The 18,556-nt window shown below is 41.7% G+C and overlaps 1 protein-coding gene across 1 annotated transcript in view; it reads left to right on the top strand.

Moving 5' to 3' along the window:
• Positions 1 to 13,485, top strand: part of ell (elongation factor RNA polymerase II) — a 28,522-nt gene extending 15,037 nt beyond the window's left edge. Inside the window, exons 4-13 of the mRNA XM_070909068.1 lie at positions 3,255 to 3,376; positions 4,270 to 4,433; positions 5,586 to 5,836; positions 5,972 to 6,096; positions 8,970 to 9,057; positions 11,268 to 11,889; positions 12,255 to 12,321; positions 12,929 to 13,100; positions 13,239 to 13,283; positions 13,381 to 13,485. Coding sequence (XP_070765169.1) covers positions 3,255 to 3,376; positions 4,270 to 4,433; positions 5,586 to 5,836; positions 5,972 to 6,096; positions 8,970 to 9,057; positions 11,268 to 11,889; positions 12,255 to 12,321; positions 12,929 to 13,100; positions 13,239 to 13,283; positions 13,381 to 13,485 — 1,761 coding nt within the window. The remainder of the gene's footprint in view (positions 1 to 3,254; positions 3,377 to 4,269; positions 4,434 to 5,585; positions 5,837 to 5,971; positions 6,097 to 8,969; positions 9,058 to 11,267; positions 11,890 to 12,254; positions 12,322 to 12,928; positions 13,101 to 13,238; positions 13,284 to 13,380) is intronic.
• Positions 13,486 to 18,556: the final 5,071 nt, after the last annotated feature.

Here is an 18,556-nt window from a genome sequence, read left to right as displayed (position 1 = left end):
TAATTGGTGGCAGAGGCAGTCGGGGAGAGAGAGAGCTCTCTGAATGGTTTTTCAGCCTAGAAAACCAGCAGTGTCGCACATTTAGTTTTGTTTTTATCTTACTTTTTCTTTTTGTCCTTCACAAGCCAAAGACCACAGATAGATGATGACAGTTTAAAGCAAAGCGAAACTTTTACAGCTACAATGTTTTATCAGATATATTTTCTTAATTCATATTCTGAACATATGGTGATATTGTGTAAACAGTGGTGTAAAAACCGTAGGGTAGTTTGTTTTTCTTGTCTTCTCACAATCATTTTGGGATGACGAATATAGACAGCTGAGTAGTTACCTCATGCAGGAGCAGACAGTACATACATGTCAACGGTCAGATGGCTGTTGGTCGTTGCAGTTGCAGTGTGTTCTGCTTTTGAAAGAAAGAAATGAGTTGACGTGAGGCGACATGAAGCAAAGCACTTGAACAGTCAGCACTTTTCATCATGTTTGACGCTGTCTTCTGTGCCGGGCCTCTATCTCTGCCTGATTTGTTTTCTCTGTCTCTTTGCTCGTTCTCTCTCCCCTGGCATTGGTGAAAGGACTAGATGAAGTACAAGTGCGTGGGGGTCGGTCCTCTCCAACAACCCAAACCTGAAAAGAGGCTTTGTTTGCTAGATGCCATGCAGAATGAGAAGATGAGGCTAGCCGCAGGCAGAACAAGGAGGGGGTGGTTGGACAACCTGTTTAAAACCCTCTTCTACACTTAGAAAACTTAGTATAAAGGGGATTATTACTTGTAGAGATGGTGTGTCTCATTGTCAGCCCCTGTCCTTCATCCAGTCTTTTCAGTAATCTCTCCATGCTCTTTAATGTGTGCTCCTCTGCTTTTCTTCGATTGCTCTGTTTTGTCTAGGTTTTGTGGCAGCAGCAGGCTTAAGCTCTCGAAGCTTTGATAAACAGCTGCTTTTGCATGCAAGATTTTTGATTTGCAAGTTAAACTGATTTTAAGATGGGGGTTTTAGTTTTTCCTAAGAGGAGAAATCAGTTAGTTTTACATAAGATAGTTACCTTGAAGTTACAGTATCCACAGCTTGATCATCCTTGTGTTTCAGGATGGAGCAGTTCAGAAAAGAGACAGGGCTCGGTGTTTGTTCCAGGAACCATTTCATTTTCAAAAACATGAACATAAAATATACAATGTTCATCAAAATTGAACTCATGCATATCACGCATCACATCAGAATCAAGCCAGTGTCAGCTTTCATCTTAATGATGATTTCTTTTCGAAGCTGTACTCTTGTATACATTAACTTACTCATGTATGAGTAAGTTAATGTATCCACATGGTGGATTCACAAGTTTGTTAAACTGGAGCCTGAGCCATTTGGTGTGGAGGAGCCTCTTTCATCCTCTACAATGTGAGTCAGTGACTGAGTCACTCTCCTGTGCCTTGCCTTTCAGTCAGTTCCTCTGGTTCTTAATCATCTCTGGATTCACACACTCAACTTATCTCCTGTGTTTCTGCAAGAATGCCAGTGTCTATGGTAATAAGATTGTACCAGTTGTAAATTATAGATTATAGTTTTTCAACACATTTAAAAAATCTGCATATTGTGTATGTGTGACAAGAGTTGCTTTTCTTGTTTTTTCTCCGTTTGCTGTAATTCACATGCTTAAAGCCGTGATGCAAGTGAATATGTGGGTAACGGTGTCGTGACTGGGCTACCCAGAACTATTTTCCTGTTGCTGGTAGCAGCAGCACTGGATGGTTGACATCCATATCTTAAACGCTCTTAAATCTTCAGCTAACACAATGTAGAACTTGAAGAAGAATGCCGTTTAGGTGTAGTGGTGCCTGTTGGGCAAGGGACAGGGATGGAGCAACAGTGAAAATAAAAAACAAGAACATTCAGAACTTAAAACGTGTCTTGTTACCTGGAGGGAGGTCAGCTCATCACAAAGGTTTCAGACCATCCTTTTTACCTCTGCTGCCAAAAATGTCTGCACCTCCACCTCCTGCCACGATAAATGTGTAGCACCACGCTGTAGTGTCCAGTCCACAACCTTGTGGCGTAGGAGGGTCTTCATCCTGTTTTAATATTAATAATGATGATGATGAATAGCTATAATAGTTTGTATTATCAAATGATATCAGTTATTGGTTTGTCTCTGAGGTAGACTGCAGTAGTGGCAGTGTGTGTTATGTTATACTGAGAGCACAGGTCTTCCAGGAGGGCAAATAAAGGACATTGTATTTATTTATAGTCGGCCACCTACAGCCTTCACACGTGTTGAGACCTTTTGGTAAACAGAGCCGAGCTGCCTACAGTTTGACTGCGCGTCAGTCCCTCACTGAAGAAGCCAGTGAGTCACAGGCTTAGCCTCTGATCTGGGTAAGGTCACTGGGAATGAGCTGGTCAAGAGGACCTTTACTGGGGATCCAAAACCATCTAATTGGTAACTTCAGCTATCTTTCGTTACTCTGGCTCAGTGTGGTGCACACAGTCCTCAGCTGTGACACCACTTGAGTTCATGCTCAGGAAAACAGAGCTGACCAGGGGTCAGCCTGCCAGGCCCTCCTGGAAACACAACCCTCTGCCTGGTCTTACCGTTGGTTAGTCTAAAACTACTTTAATTGGAGCTTGTCAAATTAATTCACTCGTTAATACACATCCAAATGATAGGGTTTTTAAACTATTTTGAGGTGTTTTCAGTGTCACCCTGTGGTTTCTCTCTCTCATACATTTTTCTCTCAAGATTGCTGACATGCTTCTGTGCGTTGCATTAAAAATGTTTTTCACCTAATGCCTAACTGTAATGGTAGATGTATTTCAAAGCAAAGATTCCAGTTGTCTCTCGTCAAATGATTTCCTACATTTAAACAAAGTGTCCAGCAGCTTGCTGATGATTAGAGGCTTACATAGGTTAGCAGAGCACTATTTCACAGTAACACCTGTAGTGTGGGAGGAAGGTCGTTCTAGGGGAGGAATAGGATATGCATAACTGTGTCGAAGGCCAGAGACACACAATTAGGAACACTAATTCCTACGAGAAACAAGCTGGAAGAAGACAAAATTTTAAGCTAAAATATCGTACTGATGTTAATAATATCCAGGTCCAAAAAAGTGGAGAAAACACACATTAATGAAAGAAAATCTGACTATTGATTAACTTAAGTCTTTTGGTAGGAACTTGGAGGCCTTGTTCTGCCACCACACAATTTAGAACAGGGATATCTCATTTCATATGTTCATGTTTTTCTTCATTGTTTTCAACAGAAAATTTCAATACCACGGTCAGAAAACTCCAGTGAACTACAGACGTTTACTTTCTACCTGTCAAATGTGGGCAGAGATAACCCCCAGGGCAGCTTTGACTGCATCCAGCAGTACATCACCAGGTGAGAGCAAACACTGAATCTCACCCACTTTCACTTTTCTCACTTTGATATTAAATGTGTAACTAATTCTTCTTTTTCAGACACACAAATTCACTAACTGTAATGTCAAATTTGCATTAACTGTCTATGAGCATTTGAATCATGACCTTTGTGTCTTTGATTTCTGTGTCATGTCATACATCATAATCAACAGTCTTTTGAGTGTTTCCAGGCGATCTGTTTGTTAAACATTAAACTCATTCTGCACACCTTGTCTACCCTTACATGTTCTAAAAATGTGTCGACTGAATCGGATGAATAGGACCACATGTCTGTGTTGAAGGGGAAGGAAGTACAAAAACTGAATGGGGAACAACAATAATCTTCTGCTTCTATCACTGTCAAGTTTCTGACCCCATTATTCTGAAAATATTTTTAACAAGTGGGTCAGGTGGAGTTCATCCACATCTCTGACTGGATGCTAATCACCCTTGAGTTCCAATCTAAAACCCAAATGACAGAGCTCAGCTTCCACTGGCTGCGCCAGCTCCATCTCATTTTCTGCCAAATCCTCATCAAAGTGGAGGGGAATCAAAGAGAGCCGGAAAGTCAGGAAAGAATGGGATTTGATGCGGCAGTGAGTCGTACTGTGGGAACCCACAGTTGGATGGAAATTGAAAAAATAATAGTTGTGCCCTCAGGGTGTTTAATGGATCTCATCTGGGCAGGAATGCACAGTGAAGGGATGGGTTATTGCAAATAGTAAGAGATTTAAGTTCAATGCTGAGAATTAACTTGTAGTGGTGGATTTGTGTTCAGTATTTTTAAAGTAGCAAACTATAACATGGTATTGGTTTGTTTTCTGTCTGTCTCTCTCTCCCCCTCTGTCCCTGTCTCCTCTTTTGTTTTGGCAGTGAAGGGAGCATTCAGCTGGATTGTTTGGGTGGGATCCAGGACAAGATTACAGTATGTGCCACAGACGACTCCTACCAGAAGGCCAGGGAAAACATGGCTCAGGTTGAGGAAGAGACTCGCAGTAGGAGTGCCATTGTCATCAAGCCTGGGGGCAGATACGTAGGTGAGGAGACATGGTACAGACACATGCAGACCACCAAACATGCACCGGACATATCTCCATTGAAACGGCATAAAGGTGTTAACAGGCGTGAAGAGACTGGAAGAATTTCTGTACCCTGCAAACATCCAAATGGTCCATATGTTTATGTAGCCTTTCTGCGCTGGTGAATGGGTTCACATTGCACCAGACAGATTGTTTGGGTCTGGGGCTGAATGGCAGAGGGCCAGCACACTGCCAGTATGCCTCATCTGTAACCAGGACTTTATTGAATGTGATGGTGGTTTCTTCCTCACTGGTCAAACATATAATGTTCCACATGCACACTGATCCTCTTTCTCCTTAACCCCATGAATGTAATTTAAACACACAGAGGCAGAAATGTCCCCAGGCATAACACATCAACTTCTTGTTTTGGTCTCTGACCTGCGCTATAAAACACATCGTGCTACAGCTGCAGTAGAAAACAAGAAAAGAAAACCTGCAATGGAATAAATCCAGTGTAAGCCTATTCACTGTTCAGCCGTAAGTCAAAAACTTACATGTGTGCTGTGGAGCCGAAGAGTGATTCGGTGTCAGTAGGAGGCAAAACAAGACTGATCTGAATCAGCTGAAAAAAGGTCTCAGTGGGAGAAGGTGATAATAGCTGAAGTGTGTAATGGAAGGTGAGTTCTGGTGGACGTGGCAGCCGTAAAGATCAGTGCATGATGCATCTTTTGTGAGTCATCTGGTTCCCTCAGCCATTATCACTCACTGAGTTAAAAGGTGTTGACAGAAATCAATATATTTCTTGCTTATAGTTATTTTCTGTTCTTGAGGAAACAAGCACAGCTGGCTGCCAGCCAAAAAGTCACTTGAGTCCTTTTGTACCAGCCCTTTTGTTTCAGTGCTAGATTGTAGTACTAAATTCCTCCCATAATTTTAAATTCTCATCACAACTTAGAAATGAAGAGTAAAGTACAAACTAGTTTCTTCTTTAGAATAATTACATTCCCCCACCCCCCTTAAAACCCTAGAAAAAATAGTTAACTTAATAAATTGTCTGTGTTAAAAGAAAATACTGTGATGACATTGACAACTTTTTTTATTTAGAAATCTGCCTGACTATTCCTTATCCAACCTCTCTAATGTCAAACTCTCCTCCACACCTTTTAGGTAAGAAGGTTCAGATCCGGAAACCGGCACCTGGCCTCTCAGACATCGCCCCGTTACGGAGGACATCTCGGCCTGTCATCATCTCTAGCAGTACGCTAAAGAAGGGCACAACTCAACACAGGCCACTCCGAGAGCGCCTCTTACACCTGTTGGCCCTTAAGCCTTACAAGAAGCCTGAGCTGATCCTGAGGTTGCAGAAAGATGGCCTCTCGCAATTAGACAAGGACTCCCTGGATAGCCTCTTGCAACAGGTTACACATACATTTATTGCCTCAGTATTTTCCCCTTGAGTCACTCACTTAGACCTCACAGTGCAGCTATCGCTTCTGAATATCCTCAGCTGCGGAGGCAAGTAGACTCACCCATGCCTCCTTCTCATTTCTTAGGTGGCGAATCTGAATGGGAGAGACAACACCTTCACATTGAAGGACTTTTTGTATAAGGAAATTCAGAAGGACTGGCCAGGCTACACAGAAGGAGACCAGCAGCTTCTCAAGAGGATCCTGTTTCGGTACGTCGAAGATGTGGATTACACTCACTTGACACACACACGTCACCCTGTTCGGATGATGATTCTCATCAGCCATGAATTTAGAGCAGCTGAACTGTTATTTAAAACATGTGGAATACATGTTAAGTGACATATTTTGCAGTGAAGTCCATGTACATTTACATATATTGGTGTAATGTGCATATGTGGCCTTTTTCTTTTTTATATTTAACACTGATGATGTTATGAGTCAGGGTAGTTCATTGTGCAACATTTGTGAATAGTCTTATAGGTGACCTAGCATACCGAGAGAGAAACAATAGCTGTTACAGTAGCAGTGGATATTCTTCCATTATATTAGCTTTAACTATGTAGACTTTTCTCAAGTTACAGTTCAGGGTGGAATTCAGATTTGTTACACTGCAAACTGTAAAGCACCTTGTTGTGTCGTTTGTGTTTACGCTCCATGGCGTGAGTGAAGCAACAGGGTGATGGCTCTGGTATGTAAGAAATGCAGAGCTGCCAAGCATTGTAGAGAAACATCCTTCTATAAAGGAATGACATGTATGTGTGCAAAATCTATCCCTTTTAATATCTTAGTGCATAACCAATTAAGATTATGGTATATGAGATATGATTAGGATAAAAAAGGCTGTCTTTTATTGACTTCTGTGCACTTTAAATTACATAATTACGTAAAACCTACGCTTGTATAAAACCCACCTTTTCATATTCGTTAGAAAGGCAGGTGTGTCTGTGTGTCCCCAGGAAGATTTCGGCGTGCTCCACTGAATTTCGTCTAAGTGTTGTATTTGTTGACAGCATGAGCTGCTGGCCTCCTTCCCAGTGGAAAAATCTGGTTTCTCAGGATCTGGGACACTAAGGAAAAGCAAGCTCCCAGCTGGCTATATATAGCCCAGGCAGCAATGCTTGGTTCTCAGTTTGTGTTTACGGAGTGAACTCAAGAATAGCTCCTATTCATGATAAACTTAGTTTTACCTGTGGTACAACTCTAACGGCAGTTAGAGGATTAACACTGAGTGACCAGAATAAAAGAAAAATGTACATGGTTTAATGTAGTGCAGTAAAGTAAAAGTACAGTAAGCAACATACACTACCTTACAATACTTACCTGAAATGTCCAGCATTTGTTACTGACATAGTTTTGTGGGCTTTTGAAAGCTGTTTCTGGTATTTTGTGAACAAAACAGAACAAAAACACCTCACATTAGTTAATATAATAACTACAGCCTTTCTGGCACAGTGCCATTAAAAGTTTTTAAAAACGTTTCTCGACGTTAGTATTTATTACAGTACTGTTGTATTACAGTGGACATAGATTTCTATTTTTCTGGCTACTCTGTGTAATTTCTTTGTTAATGTGTGTACATGCTTGTATTTTGTATGTAAAGGCCTGCATTTGTACACATACTTGCACCCTATTTGTGTGTCTCTCTTTCTAATGTACCTTGAACTCTGTTTGTGAGTTTATCAGCTGACTAATAACAACCATAGCCTCCTGCCTAATACCACCTCCCCCAGCTCCTCCAGAGTTTTGAGCTAATGCAGTCAGTCACGCAGGAGTAGCACAGCAACATGACTGGAACGCACATGATGCAACGCTGTTCCAGCACATGCTGATCCGTGTGTGAGGTGGCAGCGGTCCAAGGTTCAGCCATATCGGTTAGCCTGCTGTCTCACTCGTAGCTCCTGCCCTGTATATCTGACTGTCCCCACCACAGACACACAAACACACGCGCCCTGATTGAACCAGGGTGGGGCATTGACAAGACTCTGTGTACCCAACTACCCCCTTCTGATAATGTCATCAACTGTGGCATCTCTGCATGTGCAAAGTGCTGTTTTACATGTCAGATTATGTTTGTAACAGTGGCTTCTTTGTTGGAAAACCCTTTAAACTAGAGCTAGAATGGTGTGTTCAATTCAGTGTTGATAATAAACTCTTGACTGCTTGTGAATATGTTATGTTTTAAAACAAGACTGGATCAATGGGTTGGTTGTCACGCTTAGGATTGACTTAGTCTTGGCTGAGTGGGTTGAGCACTGTTTATCTTGGTTGGATAGCAGTATATTGGCACAGCTCTTTTGTTTTGACACTTCTGCTGTGTGACAGATTAATCTGGTACATAATGAGGTCAGAGTTTAGTGCATCATAATCAATCTGAGGCTCTGTTCACACCTGGCACTGAGATGGCTCTTGGCTGATGTGATCACAAGTGGGCAACTCTAAATACAGGTGTGAATACTGCACAGTTACTCAAGCGTCTTGTGGAGGTGGTCAGGGATAGAATGGTGTGAAAACAAATGCAGTGCGTCCCTGATCCCAGTGAATGTCCGTGTGGTTAACTTTGTAGTGTAGTGCATATTGTCTGATAAACCTCCCAAACAACATCCATACCCAAAGTGAGCTGCAGTGCCATATTCTTTCTCTCTCGCTTTCTCACTGTCACTGTAGAGTGTCATGCCGCTTTCTCACTTTTCTTGAACTAGCTGCCAAAATTGTTCAACCATTAAATAAACATGCAGCAGTGTGTGAGATTATACTTGTTCTTCTGTAGAGACAAAAAGACAGCCAAATATGTATTAAATGTTCTAAAAAGAAAGTTGAAGACCGTTGAACTAGTAATTTCTAAACAGATTTAATGACTGAAATTTTGCCTTGTCCATTTTTTCAAAATTAAGTGTGTGGTTATGAGAAAATGCTGCTCTATCAAGTAGGTCCTCCTGTCCTCTGTTGTCATAGCTACCCACTCAGCTTCACGAAGCAACTGTTGTAACTAGTTTTTAATGTCCTCCATACATCTGTATGTAGATAGAAATGGCCTGCAGAAACGATATCAAGCTTTCTTGTGTGTGTGTGTTCAATATCTTAGGAAGCAGGGCCAGGGCCAGGGCCAGAACAGCTCTGCCCCTCCACTGGAGAGCCCACCCAAAGAGCCGGCCAGCAGCTCGCCCTCTCAGGTGAGCTTCCTGTTCCTTCTTCTACCTGTCTCCCACTTCCACACACTTACCTGTCCCCAAGCTGCCACTCTGCATTCACTTTCTGCACTGAAACTCCTCTTCCCCTGTGGCTAGTGATGGATGATATGCTTGTGATATTTCAGAAGGTTAACGATATGCATCATGGTGTACTAATTTTCCAAGTAATTTTCAGTATTTTGAAAAGACTTTCAACAGTGCAGTTATTTCATAATTTTATTCATTTCTAGGCGTAGGTTATTGTACTGTATTTTGAGACTGTCAAACTGCTCGATGTTACTTCAGTAGAGTGTAAATACACTCTGTATAGCTAATATTTAACTAGATCTTCTTTGCCTTCTGCTTTTCCAGCTGATCCTGTAGACATGGTAGGGGAATTGAGGAAATCCAATCTAACCAAAATTTCCACTAATTTACTGAACAATACAGCCTGCTCACTGGGTTGTCCCTGCAGTCTAGTGATTTCTGGTATTTCCCAGGGAGGGTTTTTTTCTAAATTCCAAACTGATTTGTGTTTCCTGAACTGGTTCCAGTTCACCAGTATTACTTACTAACGGTTGTTCTGAGCCCTTCAAGAACCTTTTTAAACAAATCTTGTTGGCATGAGTACAGGAGCTTTGTTATTAAACCAAATTGCCCCCATGGTACACTTCATTTTAATAAAACTCTTTTCATTGCATAATTCATTTTTTTCATATTCCTTGTCCTGCCGCTCTCTTTTTAGGTCAGTCAAGACTCCCAAGTTTACTCGTTGTTTACACTTCGATTAGGTAGAGGGAGGAGGAGCTGCTCTGTTATTTTAATAGTTCCTTCCTCTCAGGTTCCTCTCACCTTAGACACCTACTGTATGCCTCTTCCTTTCCACTCCTTCCCTCAGTAAACACACCACACAAACACACAAGCAAGCGGTACCCCAGGCTCTTCTTTAGATTCATTGGTATAAAAAGAGAACAACACAGCAGGTAAAGCTATGTGTAAACCTCAGATAGGTGAGGGATGGATCAGGAAGAGCTGCAAGGCAAACAGGGCGAGACTACGTCCACACAAAGATGAAAATAACTTCCGTCCCCACTAGCAAAAGTTTTCCATTCACACTTGGAATACAGAAACAAAAGGTAAAATCTCTTCGTCTTCATCTTTATTACAGCCACCATCTGAAGTGGGACTGTGGATCTCACTATGTTCTGTTGTCTCATGCTCCCCATGATCTTAGAAATATGGCTTTCTGACAATACGGCTACACACTGTTTTATTCAACCTGCAGAGTGTTTTCATATATCTGTTTTTGGGGTGTAAAAAATGAGCATGGATGGAGGGCCAAAGTAAGAATATTTTCAAAATTGCTTCGTGTGAAAAAAGTCCAAAGAGCCTTTCAGGCCAAAGCGGAGCTCCTCACTGGTTTTTGTTGTTGTTGTTTCAGAACCCAGAAGTATTCCTGTTGGGACAGCCAACACACAGTGATTTGGTCAGCCACTCCCAAAGACATTAGTGTGGGCTGGGTCAAACAGGGCCCGTCAGTAATGTAATACCTGGTATTGTGAAAAGACACAGTCATCAAGGTCTCGGTGCTACTGAGAATGCAGATCCTATGATCCCCGTCTACACCTGGCATTAACATGCATCTTGGGTGATCCAATCACAGGTGGACAGCTCAGTGCAGGTGTGCAATGCACCCAAGACACATGGCAATGCACTGAGATCCAATCGCTCAGACCACATTCGGACATGGTCTGGGCCGCACATGGCCACATTCTTTTAGTAGTGTGGCCATATTGAAGGACCGCCTACTCAACTGATGTCCTCTGCGTAAGCGGCAGTACATACTAAATTGCGCAAGTTATATTATGTGTGCGTGTGTGGAACACGCCATGGAATTGACTCAGTCTGTATTGTTTTGATTTTTCCCATGCGCCAAGGTCTTTGCAAACTACTTCTTTTAATTTCAGGGGCCCCCTCTCGCATTTGGTCTTTGCAAACAGAAATGATGTACATGTTTATTTGCATATGGAGTGGGGAAGTGAGGTCGCATCACCCAAGACGCATGTTAATGCACGATGTAAACGGGGGCCTCGGAGCACTTTTGTTTGCTCTGACTTGGACTGCAGTTTTCCTCTTGCTCTCTCTGAGGTGAATTGAATTCACAATGAACCGTATTTTAGGTTCTGTTACTAAAAATGCTCTTTTTCTGCCAGAAACGTCCTGCCGCTGACTTCATCGACCCTCTTGTTAACAAAAAGCCCAGGATATCGCACCTCGCCAGCAAGGCTGCAACAGCCCCAGTTAATGGCAAGCTCAGCTCCTCCAATGGAAGAGGAGAGGCAGGTGGTGCGCAGGCAGGAGTGGCAGTTTCTATGTCAGATGGCGGCATGACGTCCAGCTCCCAGCAGCTCCCTGTGCTGGATATCCCTCGTCCTTTCGAAGCACTGTCAGACGTCAGCAACGACTCCAGCCACAACGGGAGAGATTGTGACTCTCAGGAAACAGCGGTGTCCGAGAGGCTCAGCCAACCTCCTTCACTATTCTCGGGTTCAACAATGCTCACCGCGCCCAGCATCGGTACATCATCTCCTGGACACACAGGCCTGGATGGCCCTCGGGACAAGAGTCCTTCAACCTTCAACAACAAGTCCAGGAAGAAGTCAAAAAAGCATAAAGACAAGGAGAAGAGTAAAGACAGGGAAAGGGTGAGAGAGAGGGCGCAAGAGAAGGAGAAGGAGAGGAAGAGTCGTGAGGAACGAGCACCTGAGCCTGACAGAGCCTGTGAGATGAGCCCAGGAAACCTCAAAAGCAACAGTATTCCACACAAAAGCACAGGTGAGAACAACACACACACACACACACACACATACATATCTTCTTCTGCACAAAATGTCTTATTTACTAAATTCAGTTTCACAGCTCTTGCATCAGATGAAATTTCTGAATAAAAGTAGTACTTCATATGTGGATGGACACCAGTTAGTCATCACTGTGAGTAGGTGATGCATCATGTGACCAGTATGTGACTCACTGATTAAACAGAGACCCCTGCTGTTCAGCTTTATGCCTTCAGTAACCTCAAATACAGACAGCATCTTTAGAGGATTACACGTTTAAGAGATTAATGATGTAGACAATAGCTAATTAAAAATAATGATGATGATAATGAGCACCATTTTCTGTCTGTGACCTTGTTTCAGATCTGAATGGACTGTGCAACAGTACCAGTATTCCTTCGTCATCACCTGAGGTGGCAGACTATTTATTGTGAGTATTTAACAATTTTAGGTCTCAATAGATTGTACAGCCATGCTGCTAGTTAAGAGACTTTGAGTTCTCCTTAAATTCATTGGAATAAGTCAGTAGCTTTCAAATTGTGAGGTGTGCCTCCTGGAGGGAGAGATGTGAGACAAAGACATTGCGTGAGGTGAAAGGGACAGGCGCATGCTGTTGTTTTTAGAAACAACAGGAAGCTAGATATCGTAATTTGGCCCACCTAGCAACATGATCAACAGTTGCAGCAGTGGCTTTAAACTACCTTAATTTCCTCCTATGTACATGCATGGGTACGCTGCAAACAGGAACTGCTGATTACTAATTCAACATACTTTTACTACTAAAAACTACTACTACTTACTACAACTTCCCTAAAGAATATTTGCACTAAAAATACTTTTAATACTACAGGGCTCTACTTAAACTTTGAAAACCCCTGGAATAAATGAATTTCATTAGTTTATGTTGGTACCTCTCATCAAGTCTCCCTCTAATGACCATTGTTCCCTGTCACGTGAGTTAAATGCCTGAAGAGACTTTTATGTATACTTTGTGGCTTTCTCTCAAAATCCCAAATGTTCTCTTATTTCCCTCCTAGGAAGTACACAGTGATTGGCTCCCCGGAGCAGCGTCAGAGGTATAAAAATGATTTCAATGCCGAGTACAGTGAGTACCGGGGTCTGCATGCTCGGATAGAGGGCATCACTCGGCAGTTCACTGTGCTTGACAATGAGCTCAAACAGCTCCAACAAGGCACAGACAAGTACAAGGTAGATGCACACAAATCTACTATTTTTGTTATTATTAATGTCTTGAGTGACTGCAGTAATGCTCTATTTTATTTTACTGGTTCGTTATACAGGATATCAGTTTTATTCATACCCTTTTTGTGTGTCTTCTCTTTACAGACAATCCACAATCAGATACTTCAGGAGTATCATAAAATAAAAAAGGTAAATTGAAGTCCCACTGTAACAGATCTTGATGACATAAACTGTATTTCAATAGTTTATCAGATTGTGACTCTGTGCTTTTTCATATCCCTTTCAGATTAATCCAAACTATAGCCAAGAGAAGAACCGCTGTGAATATCTACACAACAAACTGGCACATATAAAGAGACTTATTGCAGAGTACGATCAACAGCAACTTTAAAAGTAGTCCCTTGACATTGTTTCCCTGTTATCTCTGGAAACCAAGCAGATAAAGGAAAACTCTGGATTCCGCTTGTGCTAAAAAAAATAATTCTCTTGAAAGATGCCATGAAGGGAGTATTCCCCTCATTGGGGCCAAAGGCTCTAGTGAGGACTTAGCAGGACACACAATCTTTTTCTCTCTCTTTCTATTCTTTTTTTTTTTTTTTTTCTTTTGTTTTTGGAAGATGGGGTTGTGCCTGGTGTGGCCACATCTGTCTGTGTATTTACAATGCATCCAGAAAAAAAGGTTCTGTGTGGCTTTGTCTTTTTCTCAACAGCCCACCCTGCTTATAGTGCACAGAGGTCTGAAAGAGTCAAACATGGACATTTTCCCACTTTCTCGGGAGATATCCAAATAATCTTTCCTGCTTTTTTTGAAACTGGAGAGAAGGGGACGCTGAGATGAAAACTGCAGATTGTACGCCAAATGCAACTGATTTGTTTTTGAGTAAAGAGAAGTTAAGTGAATGATGCATCAGTTTTCCCCATATTCTCAATCGAATGGCTGTGACGTTGAATTTATTCCTCTGTTTTTCTTTTTATTTATTTTTGACACTTAGCTGGGGGTGAATGAATCTGTTTTACACTCCTTAATATCAGTACTTCAAAGCTGTCTCTTTTTTTCTGTCCTCATATCTTGAATGTCAGCCAGTATTTTATTCAGAAGCTGCCTTGCCCATCTAATTGTCAATCTGTTGGCGTTATTTTCTCTCTCTCTTTTAAAGAGACGCAGATATTACTGTTGATTAAATCAAAACAATGCTTCTAAATGCACACAGTCAGACGCAGGTTGGTGCGCTTGGCTTTTCTTTTCTAAAATCATGTGCAGATGTCTTAACAGAGGGGACGTGTGCGAAAAGTTTGCAGTCATTCTCAAGCTGTAGATTTTCTTTGAACACAGTCCCCTCACTCAGTCATGGCGAGCCGCAGTGCTTGTTCATCGGTTACAGCAGTGGTCCTTTTAGTTATTGTTCATCATATTGTAGTCAATGGAAAAACTAGATTTAGCTCTTAGTTGGTTGTCTTTCCAGTTTAGGTTATGATGGCTTTTGTAGCAATAGAATTATTCAAAGTTATCTGAAGAGTTCATTGCCAGTTGTACTCATGCTTCAGAAGATCCTCTAATTGTAAGGTGATGCAGATCTGCAGGCTTTTTCTTCTCATCTTCAGATATGTTCAAAACTTAGGTTGATCCAGAGATCTGATGTCTCCTAAGTCACCATTGTCACTTTTTTAGTTATGTAAAAATAGTGTTTACAGTGTCTTTAAAAAAAAAAAAAAAAAAAAGATTAAAAAAACCTTTTGTCTGCTCATCGACCTGGGTGAGAGTCCATCGAGACGACTGTTAAGATGAAGCCATCCTTGATCATCTTCCAGGTGGAGGCCTGTCAAGAGAAGGAGGGCTCACCTGCGACCAGTTTTTGCCTTTTCAAATGTGATGTCAGATATTTCGCGGAGGTTGACCTGAAACCTGTTTCCTAGATCAGCTCTCCTCTCTGAGAAGCGTCGCGTCAAGGCGGATGCACTCGACATGTCCGTAGACTAAATAGAAATGCTGTATCAGAACTCAACCTGATGAACGAGCGAGTCGAGTTTAGTCAGCGAATGCATTTCTTATATCGATCTTTTTATGTGAATATGAAAAATCAGCACTTTTTCTCCTGATCTTGCTGTTACCTGGGGGTTTTGTCCAAATGACCTTTCTCTTTGTCCATCAGAGTGCATGCTTTATGAATGTGTTACAATGAACAGTCTTTGTATCTTTACTTGGGGCGGGGGGGGAGGATGAAGACTGCCCAAGGATATCAAAATCCAAGCAAAGGCCTAGTCCAGCAGAGATGGTATGTAATCAATTTGACATGGCTCTGACCAGCATGTATACCAAAGTGCTTACCGAGTGGGATGAAACAAAATGCTCTACCAAATGTTAGCAAAGAAACATGTCGCAGTATTCTCTACTTACTGTCATCATTTCTTTTGTAAGAATTTATCATCCAGTGGAAACGTTGTCAGTGTTTTCTTGTGAGAAGTCAGAGGAGGCTCCTTTTTGCTCCAGATGGGATTTGCATGACTTGGCTAAAGCGTTTCAATGTAACGCCAGGTTTCAGTTGATATCACTCTCCTAATGCAAACACTACATTAAGGCCAATGCGCCAAGACTCATCACAACAATGCTGCTGGGTCTAAGACTGAGGCTGGGTCCAGGACTCGATGTCCGGGGCGAAGGACGTGAAGTTTGTAAAGGTGAATGTCTTGAACACTCGGCGTCGCCCAGTACTGCAACCTTTTAACAAGAAAGACACTTTTCACCATCCTTACTGTATCTTGTTTTCTAGAAACGTTCTGACATGATTACTGTATTGCACCTCTTACTCCGGTCAAAATCCATTGTGAATGAGCAAACTGTGTGAAAGTAACGATATGCCAGCACAGGAGTACTGTTGTATGAGTTGATTGTGCCAAAATGACCTGATGTATAGGTTTTTTTTCCTTTTCTCTGAGTATATACATGCTGCTGTATAAGTAAAGAGGGCTTTGGAGAAGAGTCATGAAATGTTGGCGCTAAAACCCAAAGCACGCTTTTTGAAAACCATAAGGGACTGGGACTGAAATTGATCTTTGTTTCAATAAAATTCTTTAAAATCCTTATTTGTGAAATTCTGAACCAGTTGTTGCTGTCCATTATTGTAATAAAGTTGAATTTTAGTATTAGTTGCTACATTGAAGACAATTAGATTTTGTGTTTTTTGCATTAGTGCTATACTCTAATCACACGATTTAAAATCTTACGTTGTCATGGAGAAAAATTATTGTATTGAACATGTATAGTGATGCCATGAATCCAACATATACAGTTGGTGTTTGGTTTGTTACTGATAAACAATTAGACAGCAGCACAATTTTTATGGATTTCTTGACATTTTGGCTTTGACAAAAGTCCAAAGATGTAACAATTTCCTTTGGAAAGCACATAGGGCATCTATTTTCAGCCAGGCTTTTGGAAGCACTGAGACAAGTCTGGAATCGCCATTCCATAAAACTATTATAAATGAGAAACTGGTGTATTTGAAGGAGCTTTCTTTTTTTTTTCTTAATCTCTGTTTAATGGATTTATTCTAACATTTGTTTACAATTACTGAGGCTTGTAGTGAATGGAAGATGTCCTGTAGATGGCAGCAGCTTCACACTGTTTGTTTCCAAATCCTCCACACAGTGCTGGCACACCTTGTTTTTCTTTTAAAAAAATAAATAATTAAATAGAAACATTTGGATCCCTCTGGTCTCCCCAATTTGCATTGTTCCTCCTGAAAGGTAAACTGTTATGTACGGTTAGTGAATGAGTGTGATTGCAGGGGAATGATGGAGATGGTTAAACCATTCCTTTTGTGTTCAGGGTGTTAGTGCAGTCTGTAGTATCCTGTATGTGTTGCCTGTGTCTAATGGTCATCCTCTTATAACCTATGAACATGTGTCGTACACTGCCAAGTTAACATGGATCCAAAAAAGGCCCTGGCATGGCAGCGTGGGCAGAAGATGCTCCTGCGAGGCAACAGAGAGGACAGGGCTCGCTGTAATCTGACACACCGTGAAAGATCCCAGAAATCTACATAGCGACTGTGTTCCAGTTGGCCGGGCTGAGCTGTGCCTGAGCCTCGCTATGCTGCTACTGGCTCCCATCCCGAAGTTGGCCTCAGCGCTGCTCAGGGAGCTGGAGGGGAGGGGAGGGGAGGGGAGGGGAGGGGGGCGGTCAGCGAGTTCACTGTGGCAAGCTGCCATCTCTCCCCCTCCTCAACATACAGCAGCATATACACTGACATGTTTACACACAAGGCAGAGAAACGGAGAGCTCCCCTCTGTGTTTCAAGGGTTTTACTAGTCAGACAGGATTTAATTTGTCTGGTGTTGCAGAGAGGGGGTCTACTTCTATTTAGATCCTCTGCTAACAGCGCGGCTCAGTGCTTTTAATGTGAAAATGTAGGCCATGGTTGAAATAAAGGTCAGTCAATTATTTGAGGTAATTGGTATGTGTAATAGACATTTCATAATAGATTCAACTAAAATAGTTGATTTTTCTATGTAAAGTGGACATCTCTACATCCAACCACAGGAACAGCTAACACTGGCTTCACACGTGTAGGTTTGATGTGCTGAGAGAAAAACATTTCTGTCTCCTGGCACCTGAATTGTGGGCAGCTTAGCAACCTGTGATGAGCACATAAAAGACCAAAGTACAAGGACGACAGCCTTTATATAGTCACTTTTTAAAAAATACGATGAGTAAAATTAAGGGGCGAAGTGAGTGTGATTTCTCCAACTAAGTTAACAGTGTATATCTCTATTATGAAATACAATCAATGTGATAACTGAAGAATCATCTGTGAGGGCTATGGCACCTGATACCAGAAATGTGCCAGTTCAGTAAGAACAGTAAGTAAGATGAAATGTTACTTGTGTGAAAGAGTTCTTGTTACTCTGCTGTCTGTAGTTTTATTAATTTTGTACTCCTGGTGCAGAGAGTTGAACTCACAACAGCAGTCGTGCACACTTGTGTCCACAGACCTGTTGGGAGCTGAGCGTTGAAAGCACAGAGCAATAACATTTGAGTTTATCATCTTGATTACTCTCTTGTTCATTCTGCAGTGTCTGTGTTTGCGTGTCTTGTCCTCTGTTATGGGTGATGCTTCAATGACAGCGAGCACTTCGACTGTTATAACCTTCAGTGTCACTTTTAACAGTAGGAGGATTGTTTCCCCTCACAGCTGATCTTGTTGCCGACACCACGTCCCTGTCTGATTATAAATCTCCAACCAGAAAAACACAAAGGTCTAGATAGATAAAAAATAACATTTGAAGAATATAGAACTGATTTACCTCTATCATACATGATGAAGCTCTCTTTAAACAATGCTTTATTTGAGAAAAATTTGTTTTGCGTGCATCCAATAAAAACTTTTTGTAGTTACAAAGTACAGATACCGTAGCTGTTCAGGTGGTGTTTGTGCTGCTCATACAGTTTAACAATTACATTT

This window comes from Enoplosus armatus, chromosome 7 (genome assembly GCF_043641665.1).
Source record: "Enoplosus armatus isolate fEnoArm2 chromosome 7, fEnoArm2.hap1, whole genome shotgun sequence".
Taxonomy (NCBI): domain Eukaryota; kingdom Metazoa; phylum Chordata; class Actinopteri; order Centrarchiformes; family Enoplosidae; genus Enoplosus; species Enoplosus armatus.
This window is presented reverse-complemented; position numbering and strand designations above follow the sequence as displayed.